This window comes from Fundulus heteroclitus, chromosome 7 (genome assembly GCF_011125445.2).
Source record: "Fundulus heteroclitus isolate FHET01 chromosome 7, MU-UCD_Fhet_4.1, whole genome shotgun sequence".
Classification (NCBI taxonomy): domain Eukaryota; kingdom Metazoa; phylum Chordata; class Actinopteri; order Cyprinodontiformes; family Fundulidae; genus Fundulus; species Fundulus heteroclitus.
This window is the reverse complement of record NC_046367.1, coordinates 4,560,346-4,581,224: the sequence shown is the minus strand read 5'-3', so window position 1 is coordinate 4,581,224 and position 20,879 is coordinate 4,560,346. Positions and strand designations below refer to the sequence as shown.

The 20,879-nt window shown below is 42.7% G+C and overlaps 1 protein-coding gene and 1 long non-coding RNA gene across 3 annotated transcripts; one reads left to right on the top strand and one right to left on the bottom strand.

The window, feature by feature from the left end:
* Positions 1–1,633: 1,633 nt before the first annotated feature.
* cd28 (CD28 molecule) lies at positions 1,634–7,290 on the top strand. The gene is made up of 6 exons (XM_012852568.3): positions 1,634–1,798; positions 1,891–1,994; positions 2,314–2,558; positions 2,937–3,093; positions 3,177–3,328; positions 6,523–7,290. The coding sequence occupies exons 2-6, from the start codon at positions 1,922–1,924 to the stop codon at positions 6,625–6,627; spliced, it is 732 nt and encodes a 243-aa protein (XP_012708022.1). The 5' UTR covers positions 1,634–1,798; positions 1,891–1,921; the 3' UTR covers positions 6,628–7,290.
* Positions 7,291–11,508: 4,218 nt separating this feature from the next.
* LOC118563655 lies at positions 11,509–13,111 on the bottom strand. Of its 2 annotated transcripts, XR_004931327.1 has the most exons (3): positions 13,060–13,111; positions 12,275–12,990; positions 11,509–11,954 (listed from the first exon to the last, which is right to left on the bottom strand). It is a non-coding gene; the product is annotated as an uncharacterized LOC118563655 (long non-coding RNA). The 2 variants fall into 2 exon arrangements; XR_004931326.1 differs by lacking the exon at positions 11,509–11,954 and having other exon boundaries at positions 12,205–12,990.
* Positions 13,112–20,879: the final 7,768 nt, after the last annotated feature.

The window sequence follows — 20,879 nt, the reverse complement described above, 5'->3', positions numbered from 1 at the left end:
CGAAATGCATGTAATAAGAATGAAAACATGAGTGGATACGTGTTACCTTGAGCTGCTAGGAGCGGCATGAGAGGAGATCCGGCTGAAAGTTGCGCAGGACGATAGCCGCTCTCGGCTACGAAGCAGAGCGGGACCGGAACTGAGTCAGAGTTGTGACGGCGTCTACGTCGCTTGTGAAAAGCGGGGATTTGCAAGTTTCATAGCGCCAGGAATCGGAGCTGATGAAAACAGAGGTTGGGAGACGGAATGAGACGCCACGGCGGAAGAAGGCTCGCTAAGAGAGCGAATCCAGGTCAGTGCTGGTTAAGATATGCTGGAGCGAATACAGAGATTGCATAGGATGGATGCGCGGCTAGATGGCGTTCCTAGAGCAGCAGGATTTGAGGATGAGTTGTTATCGTCTTGAATCGGACATCTGATTCGAAATCCAACATGCAATCCGTTTGCGCTTGCTGGTTAGCAGGCTGAGACGAGGATTTGACGTTGCTTTTAAGATGAGCGTGGGATGCTGATTGGCTTCATGGAGGTGCGGTTCATAGCTGATTGGCTCACATCAGAGGCGTATCGGACTCTGATTGAATGGAGGCAGGCGATGAGTTTCTTCAATTGAACTTGCGCCTTCAGCTTCATTTTAATTTTTTCCTGTCACCAGGGAGATAGCTGTCTAAAAGCCTCCTCTTCAGAATGCATGAACTATTAGGGAGGTAATATTTACCTGTCTAGTTTGCCATTAAAAATGACAAATGTTTTGTGTAAGAAAAAAATACTTTGTGGCTCAGGTTCTGAGTTGAACAGTAGCCGTCTGCTGCTTAATTCGTGACAAAGGAGTTGTACTGTTTCCAATCTTCTCAAAAAGGAATTACCGTGAAGGTGAACCTGTCAATCTGTAACTAATGAAGATATTTAGCTCAAATTAGAAGAAAAGACTGGCTTTAAATATCTTGTTTTGTTCAAAATGTTTATCAGGTGTACAAACCATCTCCTGGGAAGACAACTAAGAAAATTTAATTAAAAAAAGAATAAAATGAAATGAGTACTGTATCTTTACCTATATTTAGACAGAGGTACGCCATAATGAAAACTGCTTGTTCTTTTAATTTTGCAATTCTTTTTTTCCCTTATTGCTAAAGGAAAATTCATAAACTTCAAAAACTTCTAACTAAATATTCAGCCAGCAGAAGTTTCCATGTGATCATGTGACCTCTCTTCATAAGTTTCCACTCAACAGCCATGCCTCAGAAATACTGATTTGATTCAAAATGTGTTCCAAGAATGTTGAATTGTGTTTTACACGCATCGGCAAATGTTTAGGAAATGACAAAGCTATGAACTGAACGGTAAAAAAGCTGCAAATAATGAAGTCTGAACTATGCAGAATGTGCAGAAGACAATGAAACGTTTTGGTGCAAAAGAAGTAAGTGTCGTACTCATGTTGAATTGCATGCTTTCCATGCAAACATTTGAAGACAGTCTGTTGGAACACTGATTGGGGGCTTAAACTGTTGTTATTTTTGGACTTTGAGAGGTTTTACAATCAATTCTAATTATTGGGATTATATTCTCCTTCTTGTCTGTACTCTCTCTTTTATGTATATTTAAACTAGATATTAATATTGGTCAAAAATAGAATTTCCAACTGACAGGAACTGGTTTATGAAAATCACTTAAATTTGTTCTTCTCAGCGTTCCTGCAGAACCACAGCCACTTAATGTTGTTGTCTGTCTTTACCGGCAAAGCACTATCATCATTTCCTGTGCTGCCACACAGTTTCCATGACAGCTGAGAAAGTCTATAAAGGTGAGTTTCTCTGCTTTAGCTGTATTTTCATGAAATTAGTTCATCAGGTTTGCTAGGGTGTCGGGCCACCACATTTTTCTCGTAAATTTCAGGATTCTGCGAGTTTCTGTAAAGCCCTGTAGGATGTTCCTGACTCACTGTACGATGGGATGGATGTTGTTGGCAGTGCTCAGCGTCGGTGTGCCTGTGTGGAGCTGTAAGTATGACCCAGTTTTAACTGATACAGTGAGAACTTGGGAAGACCTTTTTTTATCTGAATACATGACTGAGATTAAGGAGATATGTTCAGATTAGCAAATAAATGGTTAAAACAACTAACCTGTATCGTGTATAGTAATAAGACTTCCAAAAGAAGAATATATATTACTTTTATAAAAGATTTACTCTTTACAGAAACACCAAAGGTTTGATTATTCAATAATGATATGTGGATTAATACAGAGCTATGTAAAAAAACACTCAGCACTCTGGGAACAGAACACTTACTCAATGTGTTTTTCCTTTTTTTCTGCCAGCTGTGAAGGTGATGCAGCCCTACAGAGTAGTGAGCACCAACGGTGCGGCACAGATCCACTGTGTCATCCATCCCCGAGCTTCCTTCACTCAGAGCCACCTCGATCAAAATCTGGAGAATCCCTTCTTCAACGCAGAAGATGTGCGGGTCACTTTGCTGAGAGGTCTCCATGGCAGCCAGAAAGTCTGCTCCTCCACCCTCAACATCTCAGAGCAGCAGGAAACACAGTGGGAGAAAGATGGAGATGTAAGGGTGTAGATTGACAGAGACGGACCTGTTATTCATGTTCTTCCTGTTTGATTTAATGTGTATGTTTCATGATCTGATACTGATGTTGGCCAAAGATTTCAATGAGGAGGTAAAGCACTTTATACCTGAAGTGAACTGAATCAGGCAGTTTGTTGTATAATGTTTTGTGTTCAATAAGATGAACTGTAAAATGCCATTCAAAGCCTTAGTTTGAGGAATTAACTTGACCTGGATGATGTTGTAAGCAAAATCAGACAGATAAAACATTGATGAGACAGGAGAACCCATAATATTGGTAAAACACAGGACGTAGGATATATCAAATGTGACAAGTGCAGAAAAGTTTGGTGAATCCTGGTTTAATGTATATTCCAGGTGAAGTGTGCAGTTCAAATCAAAGGTGGCACTGTGGAGGTGGCACTGTCTGGACTTAAAGCCACACACACGGATATCTATCGCTGCGGGATTCAGATCTTGTACCCGCCGCCCTACCAGCAGCTCACAGGCAATGGCACACTCCTCCATGTCCTGGGTAGGTCGCCACAATACAAACATTACCTGCTGACTGTTTGTATTAGTCCTTCAGCTCTATTCACACTCTTCTTGCATCCACAGAAAGCCCACACTGTCCTGTTCAGGAGCCTCAGAGACTGCAAGGTCAGGAAGAGGAGGAGGAGAATTTGGAGACGAAAACAGCAGTCAGCATTCCGGTGGTCATTCTTGTGGTAGCGGTCATCTGTGTCCTTGTCGTCATCATCACCTTCCAGGTAATAGCATCAGGATTTTTTTTATCACATTTTGTGATCTTGTGAACCATTATTAATTTATTGATAATTGTAATGCAGCAGATTCTATTGTGAAACATTATTGTTTTTAACTAAATTAACGTACCTACTGAATTTCTGTGGTAGGGCCATAAGTGCAACTTGAAAACTCAAAAATGTTGTGGGCAATCTCAGATTTAAAAATTTTCTGATAACATATTTTAACTTAATCCAATTTCTTTTTAAGTACTATACATGCCATTCAAAATGTTTTTTTCAGCTAAATTGATATTGTAACTGCCTTCAGAAAATGTTCAGTGAAAACAAAAACAATGATGGTCTCTAAACCAGGACAAGGTTACAGATTTGGCTCTCTCTCTGTTTATTTAGAAAATGACTACAACAGGAAAGTCCTACAGGTTATGGGGCAGATGTACTGCAATAAAACCCAAATAAAGGTTTTAAAGCATATCAGTGATGTGCGGTGAGGTTCATGACTGGTGAGGCACAGATGCCTCGAGAGTCGGACCTATAAATACATGAACCCAAAATAGACACTTATATTTCAATTTTGACCATAATTTCAACAGTTGTTCAGTTTAATAGCTTTTAATGATCATTTAATCAATTAAATATTGTCCAAATACCTGATAGCAAGATAAACAAAATAATTTAAATATAGTTCAAAATTTATTTTTTAAAAATGTGAGTTTCGTTGGGCCGATCACAATCTATTCATTCATGATCTATGCCCGCTATCCCTGCAGAGTTGCTGGGCTGATGTCTTTCTCCAGTGGTCACTGGTCAAGAGGTGGGGTATACCTTGGACAGGTCGCCAGTCCATCACAGGGCAACATAGAGAAAATCAGTATAAACAACTGTACATGCACACATTCACACCTAAGTTCAATTTAGAGAGAGACCGATTCACCTAACAATCAAGTTAAGACGGGCATACACTGTACGAGTTTTTCAGTCGTGGTACTTATATACATCTCAAACTGTGCGACGGAACCGCAGGGTTTAAAAGTTCACCGCTCACGATCTGTGTTCTCACACTGTACGGCGCGACACTCGGACGTGACTGGAGTGCTCACACTGTATGTCGTGCCCCCTCCGGAAGAGGGGGGAGAGTTGGGTACCCGCCGGCAGCGGGCGTCGGGGGGAACGGAGGGGAGAGAGGAAAGACAAGACGCCCCAGCGGCCGCGCGGCAAGGTAGACCGCCCGGCCCGCACCCCGCGCGAGCGGAGGTGTACGGAAACAGACGGCCAGCGCGTCGCGCGGACCAGAACGCTCGCCCTCCCCAACCCCCCTGCGAGCCGACGGGACCGGGCCGGGCGGAGGTCGCTTCGGGGACCTTCGACGCCTACGAGGGGGAGGGCGCCCCCTCGTAGCTCTGAACAGCAGGATGCGCTCACGAAAACCTCACGATGGCCGACTGAATTTCAAACATGTTTGATTTTCAACCGACCGTCCGATTCCTGATCGGGAGGTAGTCGTGAGAAGCCAGTCGCCCCTCCTACCCCCCTGTACGATCAAGCTGAAATTCGGCCCGATTCAAAAAATGCTCGCATGACTGAAGAATCGGCCTGAAAAGGGCTAAAACTTGTACAGTGTATGCCCGGCTTTAACAGTCATGCAAACTCCATGTGGCCTGCTCTCTCTCTCTTTTAAATCAAATTATGTATGATCTTACCTTTCTTTGTGTAAAAAATCTATGCACCTATTCTTCCTGAATATCTGTGTCACTGGGTTGTAAGCACCATCCCTGTTTCATTTTGAAAAGTCTGGTTGCCTCAATGGAAATAATCACGAGGGAGGAGAGTCATTCTGGACCAGTTCTGGTCTGGCTGGATGTTTTCAATCTGAAAATAAAAGGCATGGAAAGCAGAAAAAGGCAGCGTCTTGTAGCACAGCCAGGCTTTCAGTGTGTAGCTCACCAGTTAAAAATAGCGGGTTTCTTTTCTCCTACTTTGAGCTCTGGAGCTGGCCGTCATCTCTCTAATAACTTCTATTTTCACAGAAGGTCCAGGTTAGAAAATTCCTTTAGTTGAAAGACGTAAACTTTATTTTGTGTGAACAAATTAAACGTGTGTACAGTTACACTTGTTGGTGCAATACCTGCGCCCTCTGTGTAGAAGAGCATGCAGGGATGTGCACCTGGGTCCCTGTTCTTATGGGGCTCAGCACTGCCCCCTATCAGGACAGCACGGTACTTTTGATTCACTCAGCAAATTCTAATATCAGGCATTTATGGCCAACTACGAAGACTAAATAGGTCACACTCATTATATATATATATATATATATATATATATATATATATATATATATATATATATATATATATATATATATATATATATATATATATAAAATACAACAGGATGGTTTGACTTTGTTTTATTAGTTATTTTATCTGCCATGTTTGCAGGTGTGGCACTGCATGTTACTACAGCATATCTACTTTACATGACAAATTGTAGCTGTCACATAACAAAAAACTTTTGAAGTGAGGCCTATCACAAGATAACATTACATCCTAATTAATAAGAGCTTTGGAAAATGCTCCAAGTTGGGCTTAAGTCAATTATTAATTTATTACAGTTTTCTGAAATTATTAATTATTTCAAAATATTTTAAAGGCCACCAACGTTCCAGAACAGACACCTGGACTCTTTGAATGCATTTATATATAGCGACTTTGCTGTAATTCATGCCCTTACTGTGAATTGAAGTCTTACCTCTCTGATATGGCAGCCTGAATGAATCAACACTCAACAATCCCTTCATAGAAATTACTATTTCCTTTTATTTAAATCCAAATTAATTTTTAAACACTTGTTAATGAAAATACCTAACCTTGCGTCTTTTTCCTCCAGTAACACCTTCAACCCTGAATAAAGGTATTGTTAGCAAATACTGGAGATCAGAGATGGTGTTCTCACTGAATGCAGAAAAGATAAAATTTTTGGTTTAAGATGCCAATCAGCACAAAAATCAGCCAGTTCTTGTCATTAGTCTATTTACATCTCTAGTAAAAGCTTAACAAGCAAAACCAGATCAATAAAAGCAACCAATCACTGAAATATAACTCAATAACAGAAAAGCTAACACAAAATCTGCACCAACAACGCTGTATAAAAAGGCAGTAAACCTATGCAGTTTTCTACATGTCTGTGCTTTCCATCTGCAGACTCTTCAGTACCAACAAGGGAGGAGGGAACCTGTCAGGATGCCACCAAACATCTTGATTCAAAAAGTGGATGCTGTACCATTTTCAAGTGGGACCATGGCATAGAAATGTTCCAAACAACAGTGACTATTTGATTATCAGTGCTTTTGTACGTCTTCAGTACAAAAATAATGTTTACGTTCTTGTAAACACACACATTGAGTTAAGGATGTGACTTTGATTCCGTTAAATTTATTTGACTTGAGTTGCTGGAGCACCTGTGTTGAAGTGCAAAGGTTAGTACTACTAGTACTGTGTACAAACTGCAGATCTGAATAAAACCCTTTGTTCAAGCTGCTTAGTTACAATGTTTTGCATTGTTATGGCTTTCACTTTTGTTATTGGTTATTGCTGTATGTTTTGTCATTATCAAATCCACATGTAAACCTGTTTCACACTGAATTGAAATAGTTGTAAATAAGTAGAGATTTTTTTCTTTTGAAAAAATGCGATGAGATCTTTCCATATTTCCATGCAGATAATTATCAGTCTCATTATCAAAAAATAAAGTATTCATACTTTAGTGTCTAAAAGGTTGTAGTGTCTAAAAGATGCCTGGCAGAGCAATGCAATTTTTCTCTCTGTTTTCCTGCAGAAGCATACCTGAGGAATTCTGAGCATAACCATGAGTGTTACCAGTGATGTAAATGAAAAAGAAGACGTTCTCTGCAATATTGATCTAAATGGAAGTGATTCTTTGTGTTACTGAATAAAATGATGAGAAAGTGATATTGTTAGTTCTTAATTGATATAATAGTCCGTGGGCCAGAATCTGTAGGACGCTTCCTTAAGAAGTTTCGTATGAACTGTCAGGGGGCAACTTTCTTCCACCGGGAAAAGTTGCTACACATAGCAGTGATCTCAAAACACCAATGTTCCCACGTTTTCACTTGCACATTAATAGCACAGGTGTTTGAAAATGAATGATGGATGGTCTGGGCTATTTCTTTTTTCTTGCCATCAAGATCTCAGCCAGCTGGCACCAGAAAATGCTATTATTGGGCTTTCTTCGTCTGGAAACAGATGCATACAAACATCTTACAGGCACAGCCATGCTGACGTGGTAAACTCGCTCAGCTGACAATACAGCGATCTGATTGGCTGAGCAGCAAAAATCGAATCACGTGACCTCTTGGACCGGAGCGCCACAGTTTAGATTTTTTATCGGCTATAACTTATTAATGTGCAAGTGAAAATGTGGGAACATTGGTGTTTTGAGATCACTGCTATGTGTAGCAACTTTTCCCGGTGGAAGAGAGTTGCCCCCTGACAGTTCATACGAAAAGTCACCCTACAGATTCTGGCCCACGGCCTATAAGGGGATTATTTTGTTGATCAAGCATAAACCTAGCTGAACCTCGTAAACTCTACATTTATGAAGTTATGAATCAACAATAATGCTGTATAATAAAAAAGAATGTGATGCAGAAGATAATAAGATAATGACTAAAAGAGGTAATTTTAATTTTAAAGGTATATAGCCACATTTTATGGTTATAAAAAAAGACCATGGACCGTTTAATCATGATAAAATAAAGTTATATACATCAAGCTACCATCCTGATAATGTTTTGATAGTTCTTTTGATGGATAAAAATAGCCCCAGCACCAGGCGCAATGACAAGAGAGAACAGACAGGACGGCATCTACCAGCAGCATCACAGAACTATCATAATGACAGTTTGATTAATTAATAAATCGCTTGTAAATAATGCCAGACTGAGCTTGATCCTCTGCAATCCCTCGCAGTAAAACATCAGCTCGGCGTGATCAAAGACCAACTATTATTAATTGAATTCACCAACCTACAGCAACTTTAAGAGCCTCATATCAGAACATTTACTCACATCAATCAGCTCTGCGGTCACATCTGAGCAATCGGCAGGTTTAGCGTCTGCTTCAGTGAACACCAACGTTCATACTGTATTCCCAGCGACATTCCAGTCTTTTCCCTCTTGTAATCATATTTTTTTGTGTTTTTTTCCTACTGGATCTTATTGTTTTGTTGGGAGATGCTAAACGCCACTAGCTGCTTCCTTGTTTTATCGCCTGCTGCGCATGTGCAGTGTTGTACTTCCTAAAACTAAGCAAAAACAAACTAAGCAAAAACAAAGCATAAAAGGAAAAATCATACTAATACACCAGCAGGACATGGTAAAAAAAATCAAATAATGTGGCTCTGCACCCAACAGCTCCAGTTTCATTGAGCTGTAATTTGACATGTTTCGCTCGCTAGGTCTTAACCCGCGGCTAGCAAAAGCAATGGGTCTTATCTTGCCCTCTTGTTCTTGTGACAAGACCGCTCCCAAACCACTATGGCTTGCATCCACCTCTAGAATGAAAGGGAGGGAAAAATCTGCATAAGCAAGGACTGGAGCAGATGTGAGCTTCGTTTTAATAGCCTCAAAGCTCTGTTGACACTCCTCAGTCCAGGCTCCGACAATACTCTGGGCAGCCTTCTTTTTAAACTCTTCACTAGTAAGCTCCGCTGCTCTACGGTGCAAGGGGGCAGCCATCTTAGCAAACCCTTCTACAAACCTACGGTAGTAGCTAGCAAATCCCAAAAAGGAACGCAACTCAGTGGCTGTGGTGGGCACAGGCCAATTTGCTACAACCTCACTTTTAGCGGGGTCAGTGGCTACTCCCTGGTCAGAAATTACATGACCCAAATAGTGCACCCTCTGTTGGAAAAAGCGGCACTTACTAAGCTTAGCTTTAAGGCCCTCTTTCTGAAGCCGTCCTAACACCACGTCCAACCTCTCAAGATGTTGCTGCACAGAGGATGAAAACACAACAATGTCATCTAAATACAGCAAGAGGGATTGGCATTGCTGATCACCAAAAATGCGCTGCATCAAGCGTTGGAATGTGCTCGGAGCATTGCATAGGCCGAAAGGCATGCGATTCCACTCAAAAAGCCCAAACGGTGTACAAAAAGCGGTTTTATGGCGATCGCTTGCTGTGACCGGAACCTGATTATACCCACTGGCTAAGTCCATAGTGGAAAACCACCGGGCCCCTGTCAGAGCATCAAGGGACTCCTCGATACGAGGGAGTGGAAAAGCGGCCTTCCGTGTCTTGATGTTAAGTTGACGATAATCAACGCAGAGCCTAATACTACTATCCTTTTTGCGAACAATCACAATTGGTGACGCATAGGGGCTGGAGCTTTCCCTGATGACATTTGCTGCCAAAAGCTGATTTATGTGCTCCTTCACAAGTTCATACTCCGATGGAGGAATTCGACGGTATCGCTGCCGAACAGGAGCGTCATCAAGAAGTGGAATGTCATGGCTGATCAGGTTGGTGCAACCCAAATCCTGATCATTAGTGGCAAACACAGAAGTGTATTTACCCAACAAGGCTCGCACCCGACCCTGTTCCTCCTCTGACAAAGATGATAAATCAATAGTCTTGATCCCATCTGAGGCAGGAGCAGCAACTGTTTGGGAAGACACATTTGCAAACAATGGGACTTCAGTTACGCCCACTGGAAGACTCACCACGCCAACACTACTTAAAGTTCCCACAGTGCTACGAGGATAAAGCAATACATCCGTGTTGCCCACATTTACCACTGGGACATAAGCAGTCCCCCGAACAACCTGAACTAAAGCAGGAGATGCTAACAAACCAGCTGGTAAGCCAGACTCTGATGGTTCAAACAAGACAGTGGTGCCTGAGTATTGCTCACAGCAGGTGGTAGGCACAATCTTCATCACACCTCCTGGAATGCGGCAGGCCCTCCTGCCTCGCACCCTAACCTTACTAGGCTGCTTAGGAGTGTGCTGCGTTACAGCTGCATGACATTTCTGTAAGGCATTAACCAAGGGCTTGGGAAATGACACAACAGGGGTTGTATTAAACAGAGCATTGCCATGCTGTCCAAATAGTTCTTGGTAACACTTATTTATGACGTTCATCCCCAACACACCAGGAACTGAAGCTGAACTGCTATCTGGGGGATTTCTCACCACCAACACTCCACAGTGGGGCATCAACTTGCCACACAGTTCAATCGATACTTCCAAATAACCGATATAAGGAATAGGGAGACCATTGGCTGCTTTTAGCTGTAGCCAGTGGCAAGCTCTTAAACGCTCTTCGCCCCAGGGCTCAAAGAATTCAATAAAGAAGCTCTCTGTAATGGTGGACACCATTGAACCAGTGTCAACCAAGCAAGGCACTTTCACTCCAGCCATGTTCACTTCAATATGTGGACAAGAAGCAATTAATTTAGGTACATCTGCTGAACATAGACCACTAGTTGAGCCTATGGATACCCCACCCGAGCCTTGGCTCTGCAACTCGGTGGGTGCTAGTTTCCCAGAGGCTGACTTCCCTGACGTGATTCTGACAAAGATGACTGACGGAAGGAACCATGCGGCCCCCCACACTCCCTAGCAATATGTCCGGGCTGTTGGCACCGTCGACATATAATAGGACCTCGACGTGGAGAGCGGCTGCGCACTTGTGCAGTTTGGAGGAGGGTAATGCTGCGAGTAAGCTGATTAAGCTGCTCCTGTTGCTGTTTTAAGAGCTCTTTTAACTCATTAACTTCTGTTTGAGTGGGGCTAGCAATAGCTGGTAACCCACCACGCACAGCAAACTGAAAGCTGGGTGCTGAAGGCAGAGAATTACTCCGGCCCCGCATACTAGCTGGCAAACCCTCCAATTCCCACCTCATTGCCTCACCTCTGACCTCAAGCAGTGTTGCTGCCGGTTTCAGACGAACGTACTGTTTTAGCGCACGACGAAGTGCACCATCAAGGACATATTCTATAAACTGATCACGCAAGAGAACTTCAGCGTTTGGCATGTCCCTAGGGGCCTGTGCTTTTACTTTCTCCATGAGGCTCATCAAAGCAAGGGAGAACTCTTGCAATGTTTCCCCATCCAATTGCTTTCTGGAGAAAAAGGCCTCCTGTAATGCAACATGTGACTCATTACATCCATAAAGCTCCTTGAGGATAGAAATGATTTTAGCCGGATCCCCTCGTTCCTGACTAGAGCGATATTTGACCTCATCCCTAGCCTCTCCTTCTAAATGGTCATACAAAAAGAAGGCCTGATCTACTGCTGACAAATTTCGTGCCCGCATACACGCCTGCACCTCCTCAACCCACTCGCTCACACTAATCCCCACCCGTCCCCTAAACATAGGACACTTACGATCGCGTGGAACAAACACTAACCTGTCCGTTATTTGGGCGGTGGGGGGTGCAGAAGCTGAAGACGGCCCGGCACTGGAGCTAGATGTGGAAGGTGAACGCTCTGCACGCAGCTTCTCATTGTCAGCCTTTAATTGAGCAACCAGGGTCTTCAATTCCAGTAGCTCTTCCTCCATTACTACAAATGACCAGCTCAAAATAAATGAACCGCTGCCGTTTGTCCTTAACACACCAAAAAAAATATCAATACTTGAACATAAATGTCACAAAATGCAATAATAGTGAAAGAGTCTCAGCCTCAAAACTGTAAAAAAAAAACGTCCTGTCAACAACGCCAAAATGTGGCGGGAGCAGTGTGATAATTGGGAACTTGAGTTTAAAAGACACTATTTTAATAATTAGTTACAACAACTCCGCTAAAAAGTTACCTTTAAAGCACACAGACCCGCTACAGATGAGGCTTGAGACACTCTCACAATGTAACAATTTTATTTATTCTGCAATTGTTTGTTAATCGAAAATACTAGTCTAAAACCACTCACACATTAAAAGTCAGTGTTAGCGCAACTCAGGGACGGGGGTGCAATTTGGGGTAGTGTCCTAAAAGAAAAGAAACACAGCAAACGAAACAAGGCAAAACAAAAGAAAGTCGTGCACCAAACCAAAAAGGAGTACCACCACCCGGAAAGTCCACCACCAACACCACGAGCTGGCCGTTCCTATCACAAAAAAATAGAAGAGAGACATGCAAATTACAAACAATACAATTATGCAGTTCAGCCCACAATCAAGCAGCAATAGTCCAAATTAAGAGTCGTCCAGGGAGAAACCGATCCGCTGTAGCAGACGCCACTCAGAGCGGCAGTAGAAAATTAGTCCGAGCTGATCACCAATCGGCCCAAATCAGCCACACTGGACGAGTGGTAGGAGCCAACTTTACGCCGACCAGGACGGCGGGCCTACAGCCAGCAACCAGGACGACAGGTAGGCAGCCGACAGATTATCCAGTTGACAGGCGGACCGTCGGTCGAGGACAACCAGAACAGCGGGCAAACAGCCGGCCAAGGACAAACGGCAGCGGCTATCAAAAATAAATGTTAGAAATGGAATCTAAAAGCATCCAAACTTCAGCACTTCACCTACCGCTGAGTTCTCTATGTAGTGCCTCTAAAAGGAAGGAGGAAACGTAGAACTTGTACAGGCGGCGGCGATCAGAGCGTCGTTAGCGCATCATTTGCGCGCATGCATTAATTTGCAGCTGTTATACAGAAAATGTAAATAAATCACAAGTAATAAGTTTGCTTGAGAGAGGTGAAGCCTGCCTTACCTAGCGTGCAGCACCAACCAACACCGAGGTCTGAACCGGAAGGAAAACAACGTGATGTCAACCAGGTAGGGGAGGGTCCTTTATATACAGGCAGCCAGCGCCACAACCAATTAGATTTAGGCACTTGTGTGGTGCGTTCAAAGGCCACAGGCATACTGCCACATATATATATATATATATATATATATATATATATATATATATATATATATATATATATATATATATATATATATGCTGTATGCTGTTTATTCACTAATGTCTAACAAAGCTCTGATGCCTTCACGGAGCAGATGCAATTTTGGAGAGACTAAGTCACAAAGACTTGGAGATGTAGACCTGTATCTCTCTACCTAATATTATGCGGGGTCTACTCTTATATTATGTCTATGGTTGGCATAAACTGAAGTGTGACTGGATCAGGATGACATCGCAGGTAGATGACGATGAGGACATGGATTTTGATAATTGGACTCCAGTAGGTAGAGGAAGAGGAAAAGGATACGTGAGAAAAGATGACAGCAGGGAAATCGGTAATCAGAATGTTAAGAGAAGTTTAGAGGAAGACAGCTCAGAAGAGGAAAACAGAACAGTGAGAAAATGGAAAAAGAGTAATTTAAAATATTACTGAAATTCAGGAAGGAGGATGAGGAGATGATTTTTAGTCCTGTTGTGGTTTCCAGGGAACTGAAGAAGAAACTAGGTGAGTTGGAACTTGTGAAAGTTCTGCGAGATGGAAATATGTTGATTCAGTGTAAAACTGATGAACAGAAAAATAAAGCGATGCAGATTGATAATGTTTGCAAAAAAAGTAGTTTGCGAAAGGAAATATTCTGGGAAAATAAGGTATGTCGTTGAGTTATCTATGGTATTCTGATTAAAGAGGATCTTGAAAAACTTTAAAAAAAATATCCAGGGAGGTAAAGTTAAAAGATTGAAAAGGCTGTTAAGATCAGTGGATGGTCAAAAAGTTCAAAGTTTGTCAGTGCTACTGGAGTTTCAAGGAGATGTTCTCCCAGATAAAATTAAAATAGGTTTCATGAGTTTTCCAGTTAGGGCATATGTCCCTCCTCCACTGTGTTGCTACAAGTGTCAGAGATATGGTCATATAGTGTTGGTTTGTAAAGAGAAAGAAAGATGTGCTAAATGTGGAAGAGAACATAAATATGAGGAATGCAAAGTTGATCAGATAAAATGTAACTGTGGTGGTGTCACATCAGCTGCTGTGACCTTCACACCTGCAGGTCATTGCCCAATCAGCAACGGGTCCCATATAAGGATGACGTCTCCACCTGCCCGGCGTCAGATTGTTGTCTAACCCCCAGTGGTAAACACTCTCAGGCCATCTGTTCGCTCACGTCAAACTTTGACCAAACCAAGTTTGTTTCCTCTCCTAACCTGCCTGTTTCTCCCCCTTGTCCAGTCTCGTCTGATTTCCTGAACCTTGCCCGCTGTCTTGGACGACCTCCTGCCTGCCTGACAACTGATTCAAGGATAGCCCCAAAGTCGGACTAACGCCACGGATCTGACCCTTGCCTGCCTGACCAAGATTTGTTAATAAAAACACCATCTAATCGTGCCGCTGCTCAGTTTCAGAGTCCTTTCGAGCCTGTAGATTGTGACATTACAATCTGACCAAACAAGATGGACCAAGCTGAGCAGATGTCCGCTTCCACCTCAGAAGCCCAATCCCTGAGGGACCTCATAGCACACCATGGGAGAGAGTTGGGACAAAGTGAACACAGACTCACAGGACTGGAGACAGCAAGCCGGACCATTCATGTGGAACCCACTCAAGTGTCGGCAGAGGTAGCACACCTTACATCCTTACTCATCTTTCTTGCAGTGCCTCAACCACCGCCAGCCTCCGAGGTTCCTCCCCCGCAACCGGCTTCACCCACTGCTCCCACTCAAGCCGCGGCTCCATCCATGAATTCCCGCGGAGCATATGTTCCGGATCCACCTCCATTCACTGGTGAGCTCTCCAAATGCTGAGGCTTCCTGCTACAATGCCAAAGGGTTTTCTGTCAACAACCCTCACCTTTTGCATCTGATGTTTCGAGAATCTATTATGTCATGGGCTTGCTGCAGGACCAGGTCGGTCACTGCCCCCACATAGACCATATGACTGCGCTATTCATCTTCTTCCAAATGCCCCACTTCCCTCCAGCCGCCTCTACCATCTTTCTAAACTTGAACTTGGGGCTATGGAGAAGTACATAAATAAGTCCTTGGCAGCCGGTCTCATTCGCCGCTCATCATCCCTTTTAGGGGCAGGTTTTTTCTTTGTTGGCAAGAAGGATGGGACCCTACATCCCTGTATCGATTATAGGGGCCTAACAGAGACTCAGAGACTGCTGATCTCCTCGTCCTCCATGTGGTCCGGCTCCATGGCATTCCACTGGACATTGTTTCACCTCCAAAGTTTGGCGAGCTTTCTGTCAGGTAATAGGAGCCACAGTTAGCCTCTCTTCGGGGTTTCACCCGCAGACCAATGTCCAGACGGAGAGGGCAAATCAAGACCTAGAGGCTGCCCTCCGTTGTATAATCCTGGACAAACCATCTTCTTGGTGCCAATACCTACCATGGTGTAATGCCAGATCAAACATGACGAGACTGCATTAATTCGGGACATGGCGGACCGCATTTCCCATGATGCAATGGGGTCAAAAAGGCCACCAACTCCCATCATGCAACACGGCCCAAAAATGGCCGCCGCCCTAACAACGGAGCGGAGAGATAACGTTACTAGGGAAAATGTATTTATTGCGGCCACGCACGACGATCTGCCTTCTTCCCTGGCGCGCTGCCAACCTGAGAAAGCACACAGCTGTTTCACTCTGTGGATTAATTACCCACACGCCACGTGCTCGAGTTTCTCGCTGGACCGAGATTTTTCGAAGCAAACCTGATTCCCTGCTTTGCTGACGCAGGAGGTCGACTAAAATAAGTACTTTTAAATTCCCTCTGATCAAAAGACTGAGAGCCGCCTTATCTCCCAGTGATCGAAGAGGACCCCACTTTGTCTGGCCAACAAAGCGACTGTAAGCCCGGAGGAAGAGACGCATTCAGTCGGAGCGCTCGCAGCCCCCGAAGCCAGGATTCCACTCCTGGATCACCTCAAAGTAACGGGGTTCTCCCCTTTTATTTCTTTTTCACCCACAGGGTGTTTAGAAATGCCTGGGCAGGTGTAGGAACTTTGTAGGTGTAGGTTAATGCTTTTTACTCCACAACCAAGTTGGATTTATTTTGCTGAATATTTTTCTTTGTATGTGCATGCATTTGTGAAAGCGACTTGGCTGTTGTTTGATGTTGTGGTCCGTTGAGACTCCGCCGGGAGTCGATTCTTTAACTTTTTCATCCTTTTCCTCTCTCTTTGTTCCATCTTTCCTTTGCTTATCAGCGGGTGCAATGTTTTTGTCCGAGTTCAGTTCGCGGTCTCCGTTTAAACTCCCCAGTTAGCCACGCCCTCTCAAAGCAAGGTATTACCCCATCAGTGTAAGCGTGGTTACGTCATTAGGACCTCCCCTCACGCATCACGCAAATTGGTAGATCATACGTCATCATAGTCGCCATCTTGGAAGGGTGTTGGGTGACTGAAATTTGTTGTTAAACGACCGTGAGCTGGATTTAGATTCACTAACCACTCATGTTAATCCATTTGTTTTTGTTTGTTCTTTTATTTCCACATATATTTTGCATGTGTAGTTTAGTAGTGAGTAAGATTTCCAAAGTCGTTGAATCAGAGAATTACTGTAACAGGGAATTGCTTTTGGTTCAATAAAACAACAACTGCGGAATAGAAATTGTTTTGTGTTCAATCTAATTCACAGTTGCATGGTTATTCAGAATTTAGAGCTAACCTCCTTTGGAGTTAACATCTGATATTAATACAGAGACAATATCATTGGATGGTGATGAGGAATAAGGATTTAAACTCTATTTGCAGTTACATCCTGCCGGATAAACCTCGTCGGTTATAAGTCCGACCAAATCATTTATTCCAGCATAAATGAGCTCATAACAGCTAATTAACTAATGCATTAGTGGTATAAATCCTTACAAGCTTATAGCTAACATCACCACCATTTGAACTATATTTTGTTATAGTGGAATTTTGAGTTGAATGATTTATTACTTAAATTATAATACTGAATTATAATTAATAATAATAATAAGCATATTCAAACAGCTTCTGGCATAACACATGGGTAGAATATGCCCACACTTCACTCACCAGCTCCGCAACAGGTATGTCCCCGTTACCAACCTCCTCTATTTCCCTCTCAGGAGCGGGAACTCACTGTTCCCTCAGTTCAGCACCACCTTAGGAGATGTCACAGGATCTGGCAAAAGACACGAGCAGCTCTCTCCAGAACTGCAGAAAGAAACCGTCATCTCGCCTATTGCCACCGACACCCCGCTCCCGATTACCGATCTGGTCAGGAGGTCTTGTTGTCCACCAGGAATTTGCCCTTGAAAGTCACTTCCAAGAAGCTTATGCCCAGGTTTGGTGGTCCCTTCACCATTGACCAAATTATAAATCCCGTAACTGTTCGTCTGAACCTCCCCAAGACGATGAGGATCCACCCATCGTTTCATGTCTCCCAAATAAAGCGTGTCTTGTCTAGCCCCTTGTCTCCTCCTGTCAAGCGACCACCACCTCCCAAGATTGTAAACGACGCCCCAGCCTACACTGTGCAACGGCTTTTAGATGTTCGCCGTCGAGCACGTGGTTTCCAGTACTTGGTTGACTGGGAGGGATACAGTCCAGAGGAATGTAGCTGGGAACTCCGTTCAGCCACCCTTGACCCTCAGCTCATTCAGGATTTCCACAAGCGGACAAGTCACCGCCACGTGCCTTTGAGGGGGGAACCTGTCACATCAGCTGCTGTGACCCTCACACCTGCAGGTCGTTACCCAATCAGCAACGGGTCCCATATAAGGATGACGTCTCCACCTGCCCGGCATCAGATTGTTGTCTAACCCCCAGTGGTAAACACTCTCAGGCCATCTGTTCGCTCACGTCAAGCTTTGACCAAACCAAGTTTGTTTCCTCTCCTAACCTGCCTGTTTCTCCCCCTTGTCCAGTCTCGTATGATTTCCTGAACCCTCGCCCGCTGTCTTGGACTCCCCGGTGACGACCTCCTGCCTGCCTGACAACTGATTCAAGGATAGTCCCAAACTCGGACTGACGCCATGGATCTGACCCTTGCCTGCCTGACCAAGATTTGTTAATATAAACACCATCTAATCGTGCCACTGCTCAGTTTCAGAGTCCTTTCGAGCCTGTAGGTTGTGACAGGTGGTCAGCATAATGTTGCATATGGTGGTTGTGAAGCTAGGAAAAGAGCAGCAGAAATACAAAAAAATAAAACGGCTAAAAACATTATCTATGCAGAAGCAGCCAAGAAGGTTCTACAAGGAAAAAGAATAATTCAAGGAGGTTCCCAGATTCATCAGAGTGCAAGACCAGAGCAAAACCAAAGAGATTAGTCAGGATTGGATATTACAATGGATAAATTAATTCTATTTATGACTTATGTTATTAACTGTACTGATCAATTGAAACAAAAAACGGAAAAAAATCTAAATTATTGTGAAAGGGGCATAAAAATTATTTTCTGCAAAAGATCTTTCTTTGGAGTTAATAAATAAAAAGCTTGAGAATGATGGTAAAACAGGGGGAGGGAGAATATGATTCTCCTTCAGTGGAATGCTAGGGGTTTAATAAGTAATGGCCAAGAGTTTAAAGGTTACATAAATTATTTGAAAAACAAACCTGATATCATTTATGTACAAGAAACATGGCTTAAAACAGAATTAGATTTTGTGATAAAGGGATATTATAGTGTATGAAGGGACAGGGAACAGGGAAGTGGGGGGGGGGGGGAGGATGTGTAATCTTTATAAAACAGGGAGTTCAATATAGATTTCTAGGAAAAGGGAAAAAAATTGAATGGATAGCTATAGAAGTTTGGATTAAAAATGGAAATATTAAAATATTAAATTTTTATACCCCTTGTAAAAACCTTTGTTCAGAGGAAATGGGTGAACTGCTAGAAAATATAAATGGAAAGATCAATTGGTGTGGGGACTTTAATGCTCACTGTACACTTTGGGATAGTAGTAATGATTCTAATGGAGAGGTGATAGAAGAAAAAAATGATATAAAGAACTTGGTTTGTATTAATGATGGGAGTGGTACCAGAATTAATATTAGGAACAGATCAGAATCAGCAATAGATCTTACATTAGTATCTAAAGATATTGCAGGAATCAGTAATTAGAAAGTTTTAAAAGATTCAACTATAGGAAGTGATCATTATCCAATGCTAAAGATTTTAAACAGAAGCTGCGCTTAACCAATGAAATCTGGCAGAGCTAGGACATTAGCCAATCAGAAAGACAGTAGGGCGGGTCTTTGCAAAGCGGAAATCTACCAGTCTGAGGTTTATCGGTGTTCTATCATTTTAATTTTTAAAAGAAAATCTCAAACTGACCACAGATGCATGAATGACAGTAGCGGTAGTCAAAGGTTTTCTTTGGATTTATGTAAACCAGCAGGTCAGAAAGTTCAGTACATAAAACAGCTGACAACATCTTCCCTCGGTAAGTGTCTGTTGCTGTTTTGTTTTATTTAAAACTGAAAGAGTAACGCTGTAGCTCGGCTAATTTAGCATGACGCGCTTTTTTTTTTAAGAAGAAGAAGGAAGGTCGGAATGTGAAACGATGTCCTGGTTTGACTGGGTCTGATTCGGAAAAAGTAAAAATAAATCATAAATATTATTCCACCTGCGCTTTTCTGTAACAAAGAAGGTCGTGGAGGGGCTGTTGACCATCTCCAGCAGTCAATGAGCGAGAGGTGGGGACACAGAGTATATAGGATTGATTTATATTGAATGTTACAGTAGAGTTAATGTACAGGTGTGAAGAAGATGATGCAATGATGCAAGCTGCAAGTGTTTTGAATCAGCTGCAGTTTATGGAGGGTTTTGAAATTGTAAAGTGGAAAGGTGAGTGGACAGTGGACCAGTTTGGCAAACGTGCGAAGGAAGAACTTGCTTGATGCTGCAAATATGAAAGTTAACCAGGTGATGTTATGGATGTGGAAAGTGAAGGAGATTATGCAGAGGGCTGTCCTTGATGGTGCAAAGGCTCTGAAGCTGGAAGGTGGGAGAGATACAGGAATTGTCAATGGAACTGTCAGATTTGGTTAAAGTGGACTTGTTACAATAAGCAAATGAGGTTACTAAGGTGGCATGACGTCCATGGCCCGGGAATATATGGGCTGACTAGAAAATGTTTTTAGTCAAATTGATTGTTTTTGCTTTAACCCCTGAATATGATGGATTTTTCAAAATTGATATGAATACATGTCTTGTGTCCTTCACATTTGTAAATTAATTTTGTTGTTTGTATTTAATTATTACATTTTCTGCTCAAAGCGGTTAAAGTAAATTAATACCCACTCCTGAGTCCCGACAGTAGATGGCGCAAGTTTAAAAACAAAAGTCTAACCTACTGGATCTAGCTAGCTACCTGAAAGAGCACCTGCTAGCTAACCATTATTAATAAAACTTTGATTCATTAATACAACTTTTAAATTATCCCCCCCTCTCTTTTTTTTGCAAATCGCACACTGTATATATATATATATATATAGGGGTTGGACAAAAAAAACACAATAATTTATTAGTATGGTGTAGGGCCTCCTTTTGCGGCCAATACAGCGTCAATTCGTCTTGGGAATGACATATACAAGTCCTGCACAGTGGTCAGAGGGATTTTAAGCCATTCTTCTTGCAGGATAGTGGCCA